The sequence below is a fragment of the Mustelus asterias genome, chromosome 14, assembly GCF_964213995.1.
Source record: "Mustelus asterias chromosome 14, sMusAst1.hap1.1, whole genome shotgun sequence".
NCBI classification, from domain to species: domain Eukaryota; kingdom Metazoa; phylum Chordata; class Chondrichthyes; order Carcharhiniformes; family Triakidae; genus Mustelus; species Mustelus asterias.
In genome coordinates, this window is record NC_135814.1 from 63,776,738 (window position 1) to 63,799,618 (window position 22,881).

Consider the following 22,881-nt stretch of genomic DNA (forward strand, 5'->3'; position numbering starts at 1 on the left):
TAAGATGTTGAGGAGTATTGATAGAGTGGATTCTCAGAGGCTTTTACCCAGGGCTGAAATGGTTGCCACAAGAGGTCACAGGTTTAGGGTGCTGGGGAGTAGGTACAGAGGAGATGGTAGGGGTAAGGTTTTCACTCAGAGGGTGGTGGGTGCGTGGAATCGACTGCCGGCAGTGGTGGAGGAGGCGGATTCAATAGGGTCTTTTAAGAGACTTTTGGATAAGTTCATGGAAGTTAGTAAGATAGAGGGGTATAGGTAAGTCTAGTAGGTAGGGATATGTTCGGCGCAACTTGTGGGCCAAAGGGCCTGTTTGTGCTGTAGGTTTTCTATGTTCTATGAGGGGGTAGAGATGAGAAGCAACTTTTGCTCAGAGGGTTGTGAATCTGTGGAACTCTGTTCCCCGGAGAACAGTAGAGGCAGGGTTATTGAATAATTTTAAGACAGGGTCGACTGATTCTTGGCTAACAAGGGAGAAAGGAAAGGGGTGGGTTGGAAGGTGGCATTGAGGCCACAATCAGACCTTACTGAATTGCAGAGCAGGCCCCAAAGGCTGAATGGCCTACTCCTCTTCCTAATTTCTATGTTCATAAAAGATCAGTCTCAAGTATCTACTCTGGCTAATCACATTTTTTTAACCCAGATTTTCAAAGTTCAAAGATATCTTTTTTCTCCCCCCCGCTATTTCAAAACTGCTGTCCACATCCTTCCCTCAAAAGACCAACCTTGGACGTCCTCAGAATTAACACTGCAAAGAATATAGTGCCTTAAAAAATTATAAAATTAACACATTACTTACTTGTCTATAAAGTCATCACTGTTTCTTGTTCTTGGAATGTTATCTGCATGACGAAGCAGCCAGATAATTTCATCACGTGCAAAAGATAGAGCCATGAAGACAAAAAGTGCCTAAAAAGGAAAGAGTCTGAATTACAAATCACAAGAAATAACAGGATTCCCTTCGGCTGGTTTGGAATTTTATTAGCATTAGTTTGCCTTTTTAGGTAATATAAAATTGAGTCAACAAATTTGTTGTGACGCAAATAATGGGTTTGGGCAATGTTTGCTAGATTGCAGAAATTACCCAGAGACCAATCCTAACATACGTTTAAGTATTAGCCTCAATCCTTTGTCAATTGGTCTTCCTGGTTAAGGCCAAATTACACAGTACTCCATGATTGCGGTAATACATTATTGTGCTTACATTCCAATTTCTTCACAATAAAATCTATCACGTTATCTTCCTAATTGCCTACTGGAACTATATGTTAATGTTCCATGACTCACGTACAAGGGCATCCCAATGCCTCCATATACAAACGTTTCAGAGCTGCTCACCATTCAGAAAATATGCTGTTTATTTTTCCAAACAGAATGGATAACTTCACAGATTGCCACATGGCATTCCACCCGTCATGTTCTTGCCCATTCATTTAACCTGCCCAAATCCCTCTGCAGCCTCTTCGCACCCTCACTACATTTTCACCTAACCTTCTATCAACAAATTTTGATAGATTGCCTTTCACTCTACAAGTCAGTCATTAATATGGGCAGTACATAGTTAAGACCCAATTAGTGATCTCTGTGGCACCTCATTAGTAAGAAGTTTAACAACACCAGGTTAAAGTCCAACAGGTTTATTTGGTAGCAAAAGCCACACAAGCTTTCGGAGTTCCAAGCCCCTTCTTCAGGTGAGTGGGAATTCTGTTCACAAACAGAGCAGTAGGTAGGGATATTGGGTTCATGTCACACTAGTTGTAACCCCCACAGTTGCCTGGACCTGCAGAGTTTCACTGGCTGTCTTGTCTGGAGACAATACACATCTTTTTAGCCTGTCTTGATGCTCTCTCCACTCACGTTGTTTTTTTTCTTAAAGACTTGATTAGTTGTAAGTATTCGCATTCCAACCATTATTCATGTAAATTGAGTTTGTGTCTTTATATGCTCTGTTTGTGAACAGAATTCCCACTCACCTGAAGAAGGGGCTTGGAGCTCCGAAAGCTTGTGTGGCTTTTGCTACCAAATAAACCTGTTGGACTTTAACCTGGTGTTGTTAAACTTCTTACTGTGTTTACCCCAGTCCAACGCCGGCATCTCCACATCATGGGCACCTCATTAGTTACAGCCTGCCAACCCAAAATGGCCCCTTTATTCCTTCTGATTCCTATCCATTAACTACTCTTGAATGTATGAATCAGAATTTTGCTAAATAACCTCTTCGATGGAATCGTTTTGAATTCTTTTGATAATTGAACTACACTACATCCACTGGCTTCCCCATCCACCAGGTAAATCTCAAAACAACTGAGATTTGTCAATCTCAACTGCCTTTTCATAATTTGATGCTGATCCTGCTTAAGCATATTATGGTTATCACTCTCAGCTCCTCCACTATTGCTCAGTTATCAGACTGCTCATCTAACATTCTGCGGGGCAGAACTTTCCTCCATTTAAATATGGGAAACTTGAAGCCAGTGTCTTTGGGGCCCCAAGCCAAACTCTATTCACTAGCTACAATTCCTTTCCTCTTCCTGGCAGCTAAGAGCTTAAACCAGACTGCCCATATCCTTAGTGGCATAATTGCTCTTGCGAGGCGTTTCCCACCACATAATCACCAAGGCCGCTTATTTCTGTCTCTAACGTCATCCAAATTCACCCACTTCAGCTCATATGCTGCTAATACTCTCACCCATATCTTTGTTACCTCTGGACTCGACTATTCTAACACAATCCTGGATGATCTCTCACATTCCATCATGTATAAATTTAAGATCATCCAGAACCTACTGCCTGTGTTCTAACTTGTACTAATTCCTACTCATCCAATACAAATATGCTCATTCACATTGATTTCTGGTCAAGCAATGTCTTGATTTTAACATTTTCATCCTTGTTTATAGATCCCTCCATGGCTTTGCAGACATCTTAAAAATGTTTTGGAGCTTAGTATGAAAGCCACACTTACTTCCAAGAGTGGGATGCCTGGAGCTCCAAGTCTGACAAACCTCAGTTTCCACATAAGCAGACTGGGAGTGGGCTAAACATGTGCAGTTCAGCATTTCTAGGCTTGTTGGGTCATGCATACGCCCAGTGCACTGCACAAAATGGAAAAGTGGTGCAAAAATCCTCATCATGTGACCAGGAGTGACATACCATTGAATACAAGACAGTGGACGAAGCGGTCCCAAATGAGGAGTCACAGATAAGGGACAGACAGGAAGAGGTATCAGTTAAGCTTTTTTAAAATTCATTCATGGGATGCGAGTTACACTGGCTGGACCAACATTGATTGCCTATCCCTAATTGCCTTTGAACTGAGTGGCTTGGAAGACCCTTTCAGAGGGCATGAAGACAGCCAATATCGCTATGGAGTAACATGCAATGACAGGTTTCTCCCAAAAAAAAATTAGTAAAAGCAGATGGGTTTCTATGACAATCGAAAATGGTTTCATGATCATGACTTTTAATTCCAGATTTGCATTGAATTCAAACTTCACCATTTACCACGTTGGGATTTGAACCAGATTCCCTCGAACATTACCCTGGCTCTCTGGATTAATAGTCCACTGCCAATACTACTATGCCATCGCCTCTCCTAAAGTTTAAGAAAAACTGAGGGAGTCTCCAAGGTGGTAAAGGGCTGCAGTTAGCAGGTTTTCAGTGACAGGCACTCAGGAAAAGTCCTGGTAATCGAAAGAAGGTTTTTAGATGATGCTGATTGAGGGATGAACATTGTCAGGACACCAGGAATAGTCCCCCTGCTCCTTTTCGAATAGCACGATGGGATGATTTACATTCAGAGGGCAAACAGGGTTTAATATCTCATCTGGATGACAGCATATCACACAGTGCAGCACACTCAGTACTATACCGGAAGCCTCAACGTTTGTGCACAAGTCCTGGAATATGGCTTAAACCTTTAATCTCGTGACTCAGAGGTGAAGTGCTGCCAAATCCTAATTCTAAAGGCACTATGTAAATATAAGGTGTAGCTGATGATTCCCATGTTCAGATTCAAGCATATTGCTTGGTACTGGTGTTAGGGTAATTGAACAATAGTTCCTCATTTTCTCTCTTTCTCCTTTCTTAAATAGAAGTGTTGTATTGGCTTATTTTCAATCCCTGGGCACGCTTCTATAATCTAAAGAATTCTGGAAGATCAAAACAATGCAACCACTATCTCTGCAGATACCTCTTAAAACGCTAGGATACACCGCTTTCAGGTCCAGGGAATTTGTCACCACTTACATCCATTCATTTCTCCAGTGCTATTTCTTCAAGTTCCCTCATTCTCACTGGACCCTTGAGTCCTTGTTACTTTCAATATGCTTTTTGTATCTTCTGTTGTGAAAGTAAATACTGGTTGAAAGTATTTGTTTAATACCTCTGCCATTTCCTTATTCCCCATTAAAATTTCACCTGTCAGTCCCTAATGGGCCCACATTTACTTTCATTAATCTCTTCCTAATTAAAATGCCAATATAAACATTTACAATCTGTTTTGCCTCCAAGTAACTTTTTTTAAAAAAATTCACTCAGGATTTGGGCATTGCTACCAATGCCAGTATTTCTAGTCCATCCCTAATTGCTCAAGCGATTTGCTAGACCCTATACTCAAATTATCGTTTCAGCCCGCATCGAAAATTGCCTGTCCTAGATTTGATAATTATCTAAAAGCAGTGTACGCCTCAACTCGCAGGACTGTAAAAATCAAAATGGTCGTTTTTTTCTAACCCCTATTTCAGAAATTATGGATCTTCCTATTGCTTCGATGGATGTGTGTTCAGCAAGGAAACCAATGACTCACCATCTGGGTTGTCATCTCATATGTGATATCAAACAAAATCTTGATTTGCAATTCTAATTTGAAATATTACATACAAAGTCACTGTTGGAGGAATGGATGAAAGCTTTAACATGACATTTGGGTATTGTATTTCTCAAAATTCACTTTAATGTGTTTAGAAGAGGGAATGTGGAGAATCAACTTTCTGATGAACTCACTAACTGCAAGTGTAAGATTTAGAAACTGAGGATATGTACTGGTATGGAGGGCATTAGCTATGAGGTGAGGTTGGAGAAACTTGGTTTGTTCTCACTGGAACGTTGGAGGTTGAGGGGCAACCTGATAGAAGTCTACAAGATCATGAGGGGCATGGACAGAGTGGATAGTCAGAAGCTTTTTCCCCAGGGTGGAAGAGTCAATTACTAGGGGGCATAAGTTTAAGGTGTGAGGGGCAAGGTTTAAAGGAGATGTACGAAGCAAGTTTTTTTACACAGAGGGTGGTGGGTGCCTGGAACTCATTGCCGGGGGAGGTAGTGGAAGCAAAAACGATAGTGACTTTTAAGGGGCGTCCGGACAAATACATGAATAGGATGGGAATGGAAGGATATGTTCCCCGGAAGGGTAGGGGGTTTTTAGTTCAGTCGGGCAGCATGGTCGGTGCAGGCTTAGAGGGCCAAAGGGCCTGTTCCTGTGCTGCAATTTTCTTTGTTCTTTGATATATTGCACAGCACACTTCTGTGCAAATCAGGATATGAAGCCTAAAAGAAACAAGTGCAGTTTTGTTCCTTCACAATCTAAGGCAACTAGGCAGTATTCCTGATTTCAACAAGCACAGCAGATATGATCAACATGAATTTCAAACAAGGGACAAATGTTAGGCTTAATCTCTATTAAAAGAAAATAATATATTGGCACTATAAATTCAGTACCTTTGGACCTAGTAACCCTGGTTGGTCAGCAAGAACAGTGGCAAGCTCCTTTAAAGCAGACCTCAAAAACTTGCGCCGTTCTCTGTGCAACGGACCACTAAAGAGGAGGAAAGTATTTTAAAATCAGAAAAGCAACAGGTAGAAAAGCGGAATCATGAACAAAACATACTTCAAATACTCCACACAGATACAATTATATACACGTGTAAAAGCACAATTTCTTCAATTTTTTCAGACCAAAGGTTATGGGTCACTTTTATAGGGGTAATGTTTTGAGGGACAGACATGCTTTATTTGTGTCCAGAGACTGGTGCAATGGATTAAAGTAAAAATAAACATTGGAGAATTCATATTCTCTAACATTTTATCACATTACAAACTATATTCATTTCATCCAACACAATTTATAAAACAAATCCTTCAAAATGATCTGATTGCTATCAGAACCACTGCACAATTTGTCCCAGTAACTTGGTTGTACATCATATGGATCATCCGCGTCATCAGCAACAGAAGTACTGGTAACTGCAGATCGTCATTCCACAAGTAATCATCCTCTGTACCATGCAGTGCATTCAGTATTCCACATTTTAGAAATGATTTTTGGACATGTTCAAGTTCATTCCACACATCCAAGACCTAATGGCACAATGATGCCATTGAGGATGCTCACAAATTTCTGCCTCCAGTGTTTTTTTTTGGTCTTTCAACATCCAATTGTTTCACCTTTTTTTGGATATTGTTCTTCAGGTTTATTTATCCACGCATCCAAGGGTGAACAATAATTGTAAGACCACCAGTAACAATTGCGCAGTGTTGGTTAATCTCCTATCATGGACTACAGCTCTGATCCAGCAGATGCTCTGCAATTGGTAAGCTTGGCCCACATATCACAATTTTTCTGTTTGTATTCTGACAATGACAGTCTACTAAATTCAGAAGGCACAAATTCTAGTAACCCTCAGGTTTTTTAAAAAAAAGTTAAATTAAAATATTTGACAAAGAAAACACACAAGATGACAGTAACACAATTAAATTTTGCTTCACAGAACATTTCTCATTGGTTAAGCACACAGGTAAACACCCTCTGGGCAACACTCCCTTATTGATGTTTTACGACAAAATTCCAGTATTACTAGGCAATCCCGCAAACTAACTTCCATTCTGCTATGGAAATCTGACAAACTTCAAAAACTAAACCCTGCTTTCTAAAGCATGCTTGGCTGGAATGGCTGCTTCATACTTTACCTCTTCATAGCTCTTTCCCCAAAACAGAGCTGTACCCCAGCAGAACTAACATATCTCCTTAAATATCCTTTTTCATCTTCAATTCTATTGCTTTTAGCCCTATTTGAATTTCCGTTTGGCTTCACTTGAGTCAAATAAAATTTAAGAACCCTTCCTTATTTATATATGTGCTTCTCCAAGTTGTAATAAATTTCTCCAAACCCTTATTTATCCCCTAATGCCAATTAGTACCCACTGCATGCTTACTTGTAGAAAAGTCACTTGGTCGTACCTACTTCAAATGTATGCTTTAACACCTACACTTTTCAAATCGTACCAATTAGTCCCCATCTTAATTAAATTATTTTCATACACAGACAGACCCACAAGCCTGCTTCACAGAATAACATGATAGACCCCAAAATATTAACATCTCTCGTCACACTACAGTCAACAAGGTGAAATTTAAACATGTTCCAGATAAGCAAACTTTCTTCTTTACATAGTCCTCCTGGTCTCAAATTCCACACTTTTTTGATCCATATCTCGCAATCGCTTTCATCCATCTAGCCTCACTCATGAACACCTTCCTGAAATATTTCTTCGGTGAGAGTTTTGTGCTTGAATACCACCATCAGATTTAATTTTATGCCATTCACCATACAAATGGAACCACAGAATCATGCCTTCTCATGGCCAGTCATCACAAGGATAGTTTTTTCACTGATCTGGATAATGGTCTTGCTGAAAGTCATCAAGTTAATTGGCGTTTCATTCATTTGTTTTCCAATGCAAACCAATCAATATGAAGTCTTCTCTTGCTGTCAGATGACACAATCACATTCCATTGTTTTATCTGCAAGCTCAGTTGGCAGGCACTGTGGAATTTTAATTTTCTGACAGTACTAAATCACGCCTTTTCATGAAGCTTGTGCATCACTCGACACTGGCCTTGAATTCTGAAATACCACCCTTTGGTCATTTCTCTGGGAGCATAGAGTCAGGTAGCTCAACAAATGATATGCCCATTTTGACAATATTCATTGACCTATTCTGCCATGTTTTCCTCCAGTTTAAATTGAACAACATGCTCATCATTCTTTCTTGAAGACATTGTAATTGATCATGGGGAGGGCGATTTTCTGGCCTCCCATGTTTCTCGTGCCAGGAGGCAGCACGCCATTCATCTTCTGGTTCCGCCGCTATCAATGAGATTTCCCATTGACCACACCCCACGATACCAGGAAACCAGTGGTGGGGGCGCATCATCGAATGGACCAGAAGATCCCACCGGCGTGAACAATTGGAAAATTTCAGCCCATGTGTTACACATTCATCTTGTCAATTGACTGGAAGATTGCCTCTAGAATTGGCAGAAGGAAAAATCTAAAAGTTCCCAGGTGTGCACTTTTACGAGGTTTATGGAAGATGTTTTTTGAGCCAAATGTCATGGAGTTGACTTTTGCACGAGTACGTTTGGTACTAGCTCTGAACTTGGATGACATTTGCTTACATATTTCTGTATAGGCTGTTTATCAGATTAAATCAGATCAGAGTTCCCCACAGGATGACAAGAACAATACAACGGGTGGAGGGGCCAGGGTGCGCGCACACAATTTAACTGGATGCCTTTTGTTCTCATCCCTCTCATGAATACTAAATTAGTTATGTCCTCAGGAGTCCACAAGGCTGTTTTATTTACTGGTTAACTCACTAGCACAATATTTTTGCTGATGTTCATACATAAAACCATTTAGTGCAATAAGAACAGTCTTGCTTTGGGAAACTGTATTATCATTTCAAAGAAAGGTAGTTTGGAAATTGTTCTGAGGCAATGTCCTTCACAAGAGCTAAGGTTCTGCAAACGGTTTGCTTTTTGTCATCAATATAAAAACTATTACATTCAACTGCAAATTATATTACATTTAATTCTATTTCCACGCAGACTCAATTTTTCTTCAGTCTTCTGTTTAATAAAGGTTACTCAAATAATTTTAGACCTGTTAATGAAGTCAGTAATTGTGACCAAACTAAGTAATGGCTATCTCAAGTAAATCAAATGGCACTATAATTTGCAAATAAGATATGGTGGCTCTTCCAGGAATTACCAGAATTACTTTTCTCTTTGGAATTCCACAACAGAAGATGGCTGTCCACAGAGATGGACTGGTATATTTCATAATTGAAACTCAATAATTATGAAATCATGTCTGGATCCTCACAATGCACCTGCAGCTATGTTGTTTACCTGATCAAAGTTAAGCACAGGGAACTACATGGCAATCAAAGCACCGATGAGCCAGATGAAGCAAATCCAAACTGAGGGGCTGCAAACAAGTTCCTTTTTTTGTCATGGTAGACGTCTTCAAGATTGTGAAGAGCCAGACAGTGAATGATAATAAACTATTTCCACTGGCTGGATAGTAACAAGACAATATAAACTCGAAGCAGTGGCTGGTTGGAAACAACATTTTCTACATAAACTATTGCTGAAGCACAATATCCAAATTCTTGACAAAGGAAATTCAGCATCGTCCCGAAAAGATTTGGAAAGTTTACTGGGAACAAAACAAACATGAGCATTTCAAGGTTACTCGTATGCAAAAAAAACATCAGCACATATCTGATTAACTGAATGGTTTGTTTTGGTGCTATAGTGTTCAATGATTTTGGATGTCACACTGCTCATTTATGTTCACCCTGGGCCTCAGTTTTTAAAATTGCAGGAGGGGATATTAAGTATACACTAAGCTGAAACTTTAGATGTACTTACGCATGTGATAATGCCGTCTCTCTGCATTCACGTATATCAGCAATACGTTTGTTGTAGCTGGAAAAATAAAGTAGAAATTCATGTCAAGATCACTATCGTTGATTTGGATTGAAATTCAAAGCACTTCTAAACCCAAAAAAGGCACACAATGAAATTTACACTTGTAAAAGTATCAAAAGTAGTACTGAACAGTTTAATGATCTATTTGTTCGAGAAGACAAAGTGCATTTCTAGAAACTGGTAATCAAATTTCAAGAATTACAAACTCTGTTAGGAAGAAAAGCATTTTTTTTGGTAGATTAAACCATTGTCATACATGTTCAATTTCATAATTTAGTCAACTGTTTATTTTGGAAGAGAGAAAAGCACCATGTGTTAAAAATGATTGGACTTCATCCAAGTTTATCATATTTCCTTGTGTGGCAATCAAGTGCAATTAGCTACAACTATTCACAATTATGTCACACACTGCTCCCAAATGTATTTATCTCCAAGGCCATTTAGGATATGCAATATGTGAAATTTCTTTGGATTTTCCGTAATTATTGAGGCAACTTCAAGAATTAAGTGGACATGAATACTTCAGTGCCTAAAGTAGCAAAGTTTGCTGGAACAAAAAGCACAAGAAACAGGAGGAGCAGGCCATATGGCCCCATCGAGCCCATTCAATACAATTAGAACTCATTTTGGGTTTCAACTTCAAGTTCTTGCCTGCTCCCCATGTCCCTTAAGAACAAAAAATGTCTTTCCCAACCTTAAATGTATCGAACGATGGAGCATCCACATCCCTCTGGGGTAAGAACTCCAAAGACTCAAAAACTTTTTGAGTGAAGTAATTTTGCCTCATCTCAGTCCGAAATGATTGACCCCTTATCCTGACAGTGTTTTAGACTCCCTGACAAGTGGGAACAATCTCCCAGCTAGTACCCTATTAAGTTCCTGAGGAATTTTGAAGATTTCAATGACATTGCCTCTCATTCTTCTCAACCCCAAAGAATAATAGCCAAATTTACTCAGTCTCTCATCATAGATCAACCCCCTGACATGCCACCTCTAATGCAAATATATCCTTTAAGAATGCCAATGTGCAATTTACCTACGAACTGCTTGCTGCACCTTCGTGCTAACTTCCTGCGTTCCATGTACAAGCACATCCAAGTCTCTTCGAACATCAAAACTTACAAACTTCCCACTTTTCAAAAATATTCAGCTTTGTTTTTACAACCGAAGTGAATACCTCCACACTTCCAAACATTATATTCCATCTGCCATCTTGTTGCCCTCTCACTTAACCTATCAATATCTCTTTGCAGCCTGCGTCCTCCCGAACAGTGCTGTTAAGAAGGGAATTCTAGGATTTTGCCTCATGACAGCGACGGAACAGTGATGTAGTTCCAAGTCAGGACGATGGTGTGTGACTTGCAGATGGTGTTCCCAAGCATCTGCTACCTCCTTCTAGATGGTACAGGCTGCGGGTTTGAACATTCAGTGACAAGCCAATCCAGAGAGCTGCTTTGTCCTGGAGCTTCTTAAAGGTTGACAAATTGTTTTCTATTCTGCTTTCTATCTGTTAATCAATCCTCTATCGTGCTAATATATTATCACCAATTCCATGAGCCTCATCTTATCTGGTAACTTCTTGCATAACGCCTTTTGGAAATCCAGGTGGACTACACCGACTGGTTTTCCTCCAAGTACCCTACCAGTTAGATCCTCAAAAAAATTTGTTAAACAGATTTCTTGACAGTAAAGCCATGTTAGCATATTCTAACCATACTATGCTTTTCTAAGTGCAATGTTAAAACTTGTATTATAATAATTGCCAGCATTTTCTCAACAACTGATGTTAGGTTAACTGTCCTGAAGTTCCCCATTTCGCTCTCCCTCCTTTCTTGAAAAACTGTGTACCATTTGCCAAATTCCAATCTGATGGCTCCCAAATCTAAGGAATTTTGAAGAACCACAGCTAGTGCACCCAATGTCTGTGCAGCAGTCACTTTTAGGGAGCAGACCATCAGGTCCAAGGGATCAGTCAGATTTTAATCCCTTAAATTTCTCCAATACTTTTTCTCTGCTGATACTTCCTCAATTTTCTCATCCTTGTTAGCCCCGAGGTTGCTGTCTATTTTTGGTATAATACTTATGTCTTCTACTGCGAATACAGACAAAATACTTGTTCAATGCCTCTGCCATTTCCTCATTCTCCATGATCATTTCTCCCTTCTTTACTTCTAAGGGACCAATGTTCACTTTAGTAACTCTCTTCCTTTTTATATACTTAGAAAAGCTCATATAATTTGCTTTTATGTTTCCGGTTAGTTTACTCTTATGTTCTTTTTTTTTGGATCAAATTTTGGTGGCTCTTTGCTGGTTTCCAAAACATTTCCAGTCTTCAGGCTTGCAACATTTTTTGCAACATAAGCAATTTAATTGAACTGGGGAGATCAAATGCAACAAATGCCTTTTACAGCCCATCCTAACTATTTGGAAGCAGACATGACAACACAACAGTTAATGCTTATTTATATAAACAAAGAGATCACTGATAATTAGCTTTTGAAAAAAAAAGCAAATGTATTGACCAGAATTCTGATAGTTTATAAGTATTATGAGCTTGATCAACTTCAGATTTCAGGGAATGCAATTTCACAACCACATTTAAAATTTGTTGCCGCTGCCAGGAATCAGAGCAATTCTGCACTTAAATTGTTTTGACAATCTATTTATCAATGAAATAACTCTTTCAAATATTTCTCCCTCCATCCTCCAAACATTTTTAAACAGCATCCATCACACAATATGTGCATTATATCATTTACTGCTGAAAAATAAAATTAAATCACATAATCTAAGGTTTTGTTTTTGTAATTATTAATACGGTACTTGCAATAAAATGCTGTTTATAAAATCAATATTCCAATATACAGTTTGGTAGCAGTTACTTTCACATGTCACAAATTACACATAAATGCTCTATTGGTGCATTGAATTTTGTACAGTTACCAATTTAAAAAAATAAAGTACCCTTTTATGTTCATGAACAAGTCTTCTGCGACTTTGTGAACATGGAACACCTCGTCTCTGAAGAGGGCAAGACAGGAGCTGCTCTGCAGGGCAATCTTCCACAGACTTAGAGCAGCTGCATCTGAGTTCAGGTTTCCATGGCATAGGATAAAACCAACTAATAAAAATGGTAAAATATCTTTTATCACCAATTGTATCTCAAAATGTTTCACATGACAACAACAACTTGTATCCATGAAGTGCCTATAATGTAATAAACCGCCCCTAGATGCTTCATAGGAGCATCATAAAGCAAGGTTTGGCACCGTTCCACATAAGGGAATAATTGGCTAGATGCTTGCTTAAAGAGGCAGGCTTTAAGGAGCATCTTAAAAGGAGGAAAGCGAAGTTTGAGAGAATTCAACAGCTTAAGGCAGGCAAAGGTACGGCCAGCAATGGTGGATCAATTTAAGTATCAGGGATGTTAATGGAGCCAGAATTCAATAAGCACCGATATGTTGGAGGGGTGAAGAATTGAAAGAGGTTACAGAGATAAGGAGGACTGAGATCATGCGTTGATTTGAAAAAAAGGGATGAGAATTTTAAAATCAAGGTTTTACTTGACCAGGAGCCAGAGTAGGTCACTGAGCACTGAACCAGCAATTGGTGAGAGTGGAGACATAAGCAGCAAAGTCTCAGATGACCTCAAGTTTGGGGACAATAAAATGTGAGGGGCCAACCAAGAGTTTGTTAGAACATTGGAGACATAAGAAAAATTTGCAGTATGACGTAAATCAGAAAAAATACTGTTTTTCTAGTTGATAACTTAGGATAGAAACCACTTCCCAAGACACAAATATAGACGATATTGTAATCAGTGTCAATTGAAACATTAATTTATTAATATCTCTTCATAATTTTCAGGGAATGGGTAAAACTATAGCTAATGGATTCCACTGTACACAAGAGTAAGGTCGTTCACTTTGGACCTAAATAGAATAGAACAGAATACTTTCTAAATGATGAACAGCTAGAAAGAGTGGAAGCACAGAGACTTGGGAATCTATGTACATAGATGAAAATATCATGGGCAGATAGAAAAAATAATCAAAAAAGCTATTGGAATGCTGGCCATTATATCTAAAGGACTAGAATACAAAGGGCAAGAAATCATGCTGCAGCTCCAGAAAACCATGGTTATACCACACCTGGAGTTCTGTGTTCAGTTAAGGGTCTAATCTTAAAAAGGGAGTGCAGCATCGATTCACCAAAATGATGCCTGGACTCTGAAGTTGAAATGACAAAGTGAGAGTACACAAAACTAGGGTTGTACTCCCTGGAATTTAGAAAATTATGAGACACTTTGATCAAATGTTACACTTTATTAAGGAGAACGGATCAGGTAGATAGAAACTATGTCCATTGGTTGGAAATTCAAGGACAAGGTAGACCTGTCTAAAAATCAGAGTCAGGTCTTTCAACAATAAAGCTAAGAACTCACTTCTGCAAAACACAACTGATGCTAGGTCAATTGTTAATTTTAAATCTGTTTTGATAGTTCTTTTGTAGGGAACTAATCATGTAGGGATATGGGGGTGGGGCCTGGGTGGGATTGTGGTCGGTGCAGACTCGATGGGCCAAATGGCCTACTTCTGTACTGTAGGGTTTCTATGATTTCTTTCTATGATTTTGTTTGTCAAAGGTATTCAAGGATAGCGGGCAAAGAGTCAGATCATAAAATCAGTCAACATCTTATTGAATGGCAGGGCAGGCTCAAGGGACTAAATGCGTACATTCCTGGCTAGAATCAATAGGTTCCATGATGAATTTATTTAGTACAGGAGAGGTCATAATCATGCATTCAACACTTACAAACAATCCACTTCTCCATAGTGTCCAAAGAGAGGTATTCACATGGCATCTGAAATAATAAAGAAAAAAATTAGTTTGAAAAAATTAAATTACTTAAAACAACATTTTGTGGACGCATACAATTTATTTTACCGTGTCAGATTGTGCAGGATTAAGCATGGTGCTGGGAGCACTGATTAGGCTTAATAACTGGGCATTTCTCCATTGTTCTGCTGAAAGGTTCCGTCGAGGGTAAACCATCTGGAGTGAAATTAGTGCATCTGACAAAGACTAGGAAGGAGGAGAAAGATATACAACAATAAGGTTACTTTCAACAAAGGCATTGGAAAAATAATGCAATAATTATCAACACCAAAAACACAATATTCGTGTAGTGCTTTTAACATCATAAAATTTGACACGGTGCTTTACGGTGTTAGAGACCAGATCAGAAACCCCAAGGTATATTATGAAGTTAGACTGGACCCCAACTCCAAGTGTGATTACACTGACACGCGAGGAAGCTTTAATAAAAACAAACTTTATTTTTAATATAGTTCAACTATAACAAATGAATTAGTTTAACTTTTACCACTTAAAATTACAAGATACACTTCTTAACTGCTAATCTATCTCCATTAGTTCCGATTCAAGCAATATTCCTTTTCTAAACTTAAGCTCCTTTTCAAAATCAGTCAGCAAACAACATGGGCTTAGGTGCTTTTACTTGTTACCAGTCCGAGAGAACTTCTAGAGAGACAGACACCTGTTTTCCAACAGTCCCGAACAGCAGCCAGAGAGAAAAAGACACCTTGTATCTTTCAGAACTAAGAAACAACTGAGTTTTTAAAATCAAAAAGAACTTTGTTTTCCCTGCAAGCTTAGTTCTGCCCATTAGCACATGACTCTGTCTCTTGTCAATCAATCTAATCCAACCCTGCTCTGAAATAGCAGGGGAAAAAACAAAAATAAAGAAAACTGTATTAACACAAATCAAAACAAACACCCCATTATCTAAAACCAATTATTCTCCTGCATTCTCAGCACGGAATTGCCTGGTGCAAACAAACCGGCACCATATAACAGGGCTGAATTTTAATCAGACCCTTCGCAAGAAACATGATATAAATACATTTATTAAAGGAACAATATCGTCACAACAGGAGCATTATGAAACAAAAGATACCATGCCACATAAGAAAACATGGTCAAATAGGACAAGGAGGTAGGTTTTAAGGAGTTTCTTAAAGGCAGAATGTCAAGTAGAGAAACAGAGGTGCAGGGAAGGATTTCCAGAGCTAAGTGCAAAGGCAGCTGAAGACGTGGCCACCAATGGTGGAGCAATTAAAATCAGGGATGTTCAAGATGACAGAAGTAGACAAATGTAAATTTTTGAGGGGGTTGTGGGATATAAAATTACAGAGAGGGAGAGGAGGCCATGGATTGAAATGAAAACAAGGATGAGAATTTTAAAAAGAGGGTAGTGGTGAGGTGGTGTTATCATCAAGCATGTGAAAACTAGCATTGCTTTTATGATAGTGTCATAAGGAACCAGATGAAAACTAGGAGGGGACCAAGGATAGATCCTCAGGAGACACCAGAGCTAATGGTGCAGGATTAGGAAGAGAAGCAATTGCAAATGTTACTCTGGCTATGATTACATAGATAAGAATGGAACCAAATGAGAGCAGTCCCACCCAACTGTACAACAGTGGAGTCATTGGAGGAAGATGGTCAATTGTGTCAAAGACTGCAAATGAGTCAAGGATGAGGGATAGTTTCCCTTTGTCACAATCTCATAGGATGTCATTTGATCTTCTATTTGTTATTCCATACTATAGCAGGAGGAAATATGACAGGAAGGATGAGAGTTCAGGGAAAGGTGGGAACAGATTTAGGAGACGACAACACAATCAAGGACTTTATTTGATTTGTCAAATGTATTAGCATATTGTGAAAAGTATTGTTTCTTGCCCGCTATACAGACAAAGCATACCGTTCATAGAGAAGGAAATGAGAGAGTGCAGAATGCAGTGTTACAGTCATAGCTAGGATACAGAGAAAGATCAACTTAGTGCAAGGCAAGTCCATTCAAAAGTCTGACAGCAGCAGGGAAGAAGTTGTTCTTGAGTCGGTTGGTACGTGACCTCAGACTTTTCTATCTTTTTCCTGGAGGAAGATGGTGGAAGAGAGAATGTCCGGGGTGCGTGGGGTCCTAAATTATGCTGGCTGCTTTGCCAAGGCAGCAGGAAGTGTGGACAGAGTCAATGGATGGGAGGTTGGTCTGTGTGAGGGATTGGGCTACATTCACGACCTTCTGTAGTTCCTTGCGGCCTTGGGCAGAGCAGGATCTATACCAAGCTGTGATACAACCAGAAAGAATGCTTTCTATGGTGCATCTGTAAATGTTGGCGAGAGTCGTAGCTGACATGCCAAATTTCCTTAGTCTAAGAAAGTAGAGGCAATGGTGGTCTCTTAACTATAGTGTTGGCATGGGGGGGGGGACCAGGACAGGTTGTTGGTGATCTGGGCACCTAAAAATTTGAAGCTCTCGACACTTTTTACTTCGTCCCCATTGATGTCGACAGGGGCATATTCTCCTTTATGCTTCCTGAAGTCAATGACAATCTCCTTCATTTTGTTGACATTGAGGGAGAGATTATTGTCACCGCATCAGTTCACCAGATTCTCTATCTCATTCCTGTACTCTGTTCCGTCATTGTTTGAGATCCGACCTACTACGGTGGTGTCGTCAGCAAACTTGAAAATCGAATTGGAGGGGAATTTGGGCGCACAGTCATAGATGTATAAGGAGTATAATAGGGGGCTGAGAACACAGTCTTGTGGGGCACCGGTGTTGAGGATGATCGTGGAGGTGTGTTGCTGCCTATCCTTACTGATTGTGGTCTGTGAGTTAGGAAGTTCAGAATCTAGTCGCAGAGGAAGATGTCGAGACCCAGGCCATGGAGTTTGGAGATGAGTTTCGTGGGAATAATGGTGTTGAAGGCTGAGCTGTAGTCAATAAATACGAGTCTGACATCAGTGTCTTTGATATCTAGGTGTTCCAGGGTAGAATGCAGGAGATGGTGCCTGATGTGGACTTGTTGTGGTGGTAAGCAAACCGTAATGGATCCAGGTAGTCCAGGAGGCTGGAATTGATTTGTGTCATGACTAGCCTTTCGAAGCACTTCATAATGATGGATGTCAGAGCCACCGACCAATAGTCATTAAGGCACGTTGCTTGGTTTTTCTCCAGTACCGGGATGATGGTCTTCTTCTTGAAGCAGATAGAGATCTCAGATTGTTGTAAAAAGAGGTTGAAGATATCTTCGAATACCCCTGCCAGCTGATTCATGCAGGATCTGAGTGCTCATCCAGGTACCCCATCTGGGCCAGTCGCTTTCCATGGGTTGACCTTTGACAAGGCTGCTCGGACATCTGCAATGGTGACCCCAGATACAGGTTCATCCAGGCTTCCAGGGTGGAGGGCATGCTCTCGCTGACCTCTTGCTCAAAATGGGCGTAGAATGCATTGAGCTCATCAGGGACAGGTGCATTGGAGCCAGCGATTTTACGTGCCTTCATCTTGTAGCCGGTTATGTCTTAGTCATAGTCGACGGGGGTCAGTGTGGCTAGCCTGGGACTCTAGCTTGGTCCGGTACTGTCTTTTGGCATCTTTGATGGATCTTCTTAGATCATATCTGACTTTTTGTTGTATAGGTCAGTGTTGCCTGATATGAACGCCGCATATCTGGACTTCAGCAAGCAGTGGATATCCCTGTTCATACATGGTTTCCGGTTGGGGAACACACGGATTTGCTTCTTGGGCACAGTCTTCTACACACTTATGAAGTCAGTTATCATAGTGGAGTACTCGTTCAGGCTGGTCACAGAGTTTTTAAATACTGCCTAGTCCATTGACTCCAAGTAGTCCTGTAAGAGATCATCAGATTCCTCAGACCAACATTGCACGACTTTCTTTGATGGATTCTCCTGTTTCAGTTTTTGCTGGTCAGCCAGGAGCAGGAACACAGCCTTGCGGTCTGATTTGCCAAAGTGTGGGCGGGTGATAGAGCGGTAGGCATGTTTGATATTTGTGTAGCAGTGGTCTAGGATGTTTGGGTCTCTGGTGGAACAGGAGACGTGTTGGTGGCAACTTGGTAATACGCTCTTGAGCTTGGCCTGATTGAAGTCCCCGGCCATGATGAACAAGGCCTCGGGATGTTTCCGTCTCAAGGCTATTCGTAGTGGTGTATATTTCGTCCAACACAATCTTCACATCCGCATGGGGTGGGATGTAAACTGCCATCAGGCTAACGGAGGTGAACTCCCACGGAAGGTAGTAGGGGTGGCATTTTAGAGTCAGGTATTCTAGGTCTGAGCAGCAGAAAGTTGCTAGTGTTGCTACATCTAGGCACCATGAGGTGTTGATTAGGAAGCAGACCCCACCTCCCTTAGCCTTGCCTAAGAAAGAAAGATTGAAGTTGAGGTGATAGTTTGCAAGGGTGACAGGGTCAATCATTGTTTTATGAGGAGAGCAATGATGAGGGCAGATTTAAAAGAAAGTGGGAACCATTAACAACTGTCTATCATGGGGACCAGGAGGGGGATTTGGGTGGCTAGCAGATTTGTGGGAATACAGTTGAGTAATTAGTAGATGGGTCTCACGGATAAGATGAACTCAGAGGAAGCAGGAGAGGGAGATAGAAGAGTAACGAGAGAAAGATATACAAGTTCAGGCTAAGGCAGAGGGGATGAGGGGAGGTTTGGCCTGGTGGGCTAGTGGAAGGGAGGAACATGGCAGAGGCAGTTATTGTAAAACCTCAACCTTGTTGAAAAAGGTCCACGAGCTCCATATACTTATTGGGGGAGGGGACAAGGTTTAAGATGGCAGATTACAGTATAGAAAAAACTTTAACCCAAAGATTAACACAATTTTAAAAAATTGACGGAAAATGCCACCTCTCTCGTCTTACCTTACTATGTGGTACAAATTCTTCCATCATTTTCTTTAGAGGGTTCTCATAATCTACAATCATCTGACCAAGTCTTGGATATTCACGATCACTGTTAGAAACATATTATATGGGCTATTTCCAATAGCAAGTTAACCAGCTTTTAGATAAAAGAGCAACATTTAATGCACCAGATAATCGTCTTTTAATATGTTCCTCATTTCAACAAGGCATTATATGTTTCACAGGTAGTATGCAAAAAAATTGCAGTGAGGTAAATAATCATACCCAATGCAATTTGTACTTACTGCATATCTGTTGCTTAAGTGAATATGCGAGAGAGTATGAACGCTGTGACGACTGAATCATGTTATGGCGCATTTTAAGGGAAGCTCGACAAGTATGAAAAAAGAAATTGATGGATGTGCAGATGGGTTTAAATGAAGAGGGCTCAGGATAAGCATGGACTAGTGGAACCAAATGGTCCATTTCTGTGCTGTACATTCTTATGTGCCATTTGGACTCAACACTAAAGTGCCAAACTGGCACTAGCTAAGTCTGAGCAACAACTTTACTACAATCAGAATCACTGTTGCATTCCCAAATAAGTGAGGCCCTCCGATGTTAACCCAATAATGCTTACATGGTGAAAGGTTTAATAATCACAAGTTTAAAAATCACATAAGCTGCAAACTGAACTTCAGTCACACAGGGAAAGCAATGCGCAAATTACAGGTTTTGATTAAAGTAAGTCCAGCTAAGTGTAAAGGACCATCTAACTGAAATAATGTGCAGCTGCAGTTCATGTCTGCCCATTAGAACAAGGAACAATGGAAAGGGAGGTTGAGATACCATTGATCAGGGATACAGCTATCATTTCTTGATGATACAACATGCACAAGTTTTAATTTAACATTATACCCTTGTGTGCACATGATGTAACCTTAACTACGATTGGATAGAGATAACTCGTACGTCAATTGTAATGCTGAAAATCTTATAAATGAAGACCTTCTGCCCAATAAATTAGATGATGGTTTGTATCTGAATTTGAAAGAATTGTTATTCTATATAATCCTTTAAAGACTTTCTATAAAGGGCACAAAGCATTACTTAGATGAGAAAATAACGTATGTCGCATGACACATTTTGTTCCTAATTGCTTGTAATCGAAGCTGAGACTTTTATTGCCACATATTTCTAAATTTTTCACTGAATGCCCTGAATGGACATTCAGGGTCCTATAGCTATAGTAAAGCTCATCTTGAAACCACTCCGTTACTTTGTTTGGCTATTTGCTTTCTCACGTGCCTAAATAGGAACCAAAATGTCTTGTTTTTTTTGTTCCAGGGGTTCAATGAATAATCAGCCTTTTCCTCCACTGATCTCCAATCAATATCCACCCCCTTCTCCCAGCCACCTCAAATCTTTGAATAACACCTAACAATGAAAACATTACCTGGTCTATTTTGGAAATAACACATTTGCAAAATATAAAATGCAATCAGGGTCAATTTAAACTACTTCCACACTTTGAGGAGACTGCAACTTTGCTCCAATTTAACACTGAAAGATGCAACGGGGGAAGTGAAGAGAAATAACTGAAGCAACGGAGCAGTTCCAAGAGCTTTACAGAAAGTGGGTAGAAACAAAATGTGTCATGCTACATGCATTATTTTCTCATCCAAGTAATGCTTTGTACCCTTCATAGAAAATCCTTAAAGGATTATATAGCATAACAATTCTTTCAAATTCAGATACAAACCATCATCTAATTTATTGGGCAGAAGGTCTTCATTTATAAGATTTTCAGCATTACAAACTGAACAAGCAGCAAATTTGGAATAGTCACCAGAATAAATCAGACCCAAAAATCAGAAAATATGACAGTACACTTACAAATATAAGCTATCACAAGACTTCTGACCAAAATACCTGTGTTCCACTCAGTATGCGCCATTTCCACCTTCCCATATTAATTGCAAAATCTAACACCACCACTTCAAAACTGTGAGCACATACATCAATTATTTATTACGCAAATTCAGAATTGGATAGTCACTCATCGATATATATGCCTGAAAAGTGCACATAGGAACATTAAATTTCAGCACAAATAAGCATTCCATACATAGAAATCTGGCCCATTTAAGCCAAATTTGGTTCAAGGAAAGGAATGTGACATTGTGAAGGAAAAAAAAAGATATGTCAAAGTTTGTCATCTTGCATTCATTAGGATTATTTAGCAAATATTATTTAGCAGAATCACAATGCCATGTTGGACACTATGTTCTGAGTTTTGCAGGCAAGAGCTGATTAGTCAATCCTATATCTAGTGGCTGGGACACGCTGCTTGTACGATCTGCCAGTCTGTGGGGCTAACAGCCTACAAACCTAGCATTACACTGGCACGGAAATTCACGTGCCACACCACTCATTTGTGTGTTAGATAGAAAATCTTTTTGGCTTGATGGCAGCATCCTGTTGGTGGCGAACACCAATCACATTGCTATTGCAAAGTAGCAGCGTAAAACAGTTAGCTTCACTTGTTGCTCAAATATTTGGCACACCTTGCCCTTCCAGGGTGATGAGGTGGACTAAGCACTTTTCAGGGCCAAAAGTGACAGCCTTATGCATGCTCATGATTTGGTGTGATACATATGCAAAATGATTTGATCAGGGTACCTATTATCATGCAGGATGCCTTCGATGCACCCTATTACAGCGCCAGTCAACAGCACCTAACATATTCTCTATGGTAATGTATCCACCAGAGTCCACTTGTCAATCAATCAGCATTCTTCTCATACTGTACAAGCTATTGTTTTCCCTTATATTGCTATTCTTGCATAGTGTCCTGATAAGTTCAAGAAAAGCTCTGAATGTGACAAAGTGCACAATCCATGACAGAATGAATACCAGGACAACAAACCCAAAAGTCAAGCATACTGCTAAGACCAATAATTAAATTGATATTGACTAAAAATTTCTATAAATAATCATGTAAATAATTTGTATGTTAAATCCAATTTACTACTCACCAGCAACTTAATACCCCATGTCATTCTAATCTTATTTCAAAAAGATCTTACAGTATTAAACTTACCTAACAGCTATACTCTCAGCTACTAAAACATACAAGCTAGCAAAAATTTATAGATTCCAAATATAGATTAATGCTCACCTAGCTCCATGCAGCATTTCATGTGCATAATTATACAGGCCTACAATTGCCTTCCGCTCTTCAATCCGAGACACCATTATCATTAGTGTTGTGTAGGTTACAACCAAGTCCAAATAGTTTTTGGTTAAATCAAAGTTGACAGTCTGGATACAGAAGGAGAATAAAATAAAAACGCA

At 39.7% G+C, this 22,881-nt stretch overlaps 1 protein-coding gene across 4 annotated transcripts in view; it reads right to left on the bottom strand.

Annotated features, from left to right (window-relative positions):
- Positions 1-22,881, bottom strand: part of nckap1 (NCK-associated protein 1) — a 189,439-nt gene that overhangs the window by 103,318 nt on the left and 63,240 nt on the right. For all 4 annotated transcript variants that reach the window (XM_078228532.1, XM_078228531.1, XM_078228534.1 and 1 more), the window contains exons 5-12: positions 22,706-22,848; positions 19,543-19,633; positions 14,720-14,857; positions 14,588-14,636; positions 12,737-12,893; positions 9,713-9,769; positions 5,713-5,809; positions 797-906 (exon numbers count right to left, since the gene is read on the bottom strand). In XM_078228532.1, the coding sequence (XP_078084658.1) occupies positions 797-906; positions 5,713-5,809; positions 9,713-9,769; positions 12,737-12,893; positions 14,588-14,636; positions 14,720-14,857; positions 19,543-19,633; positions 22,706-22,848 (842 nt within the window). The remainder of the gene's footprint in view (positions 1-796; positions 907-5,712; positions 5,810-9,712; positions 9,770-12,736; positions 12,894-14,587; positions 14,637-14,719; positions 14,858-19,542; positions 19,634-22,705; positions 22,849-22,881) is intronic.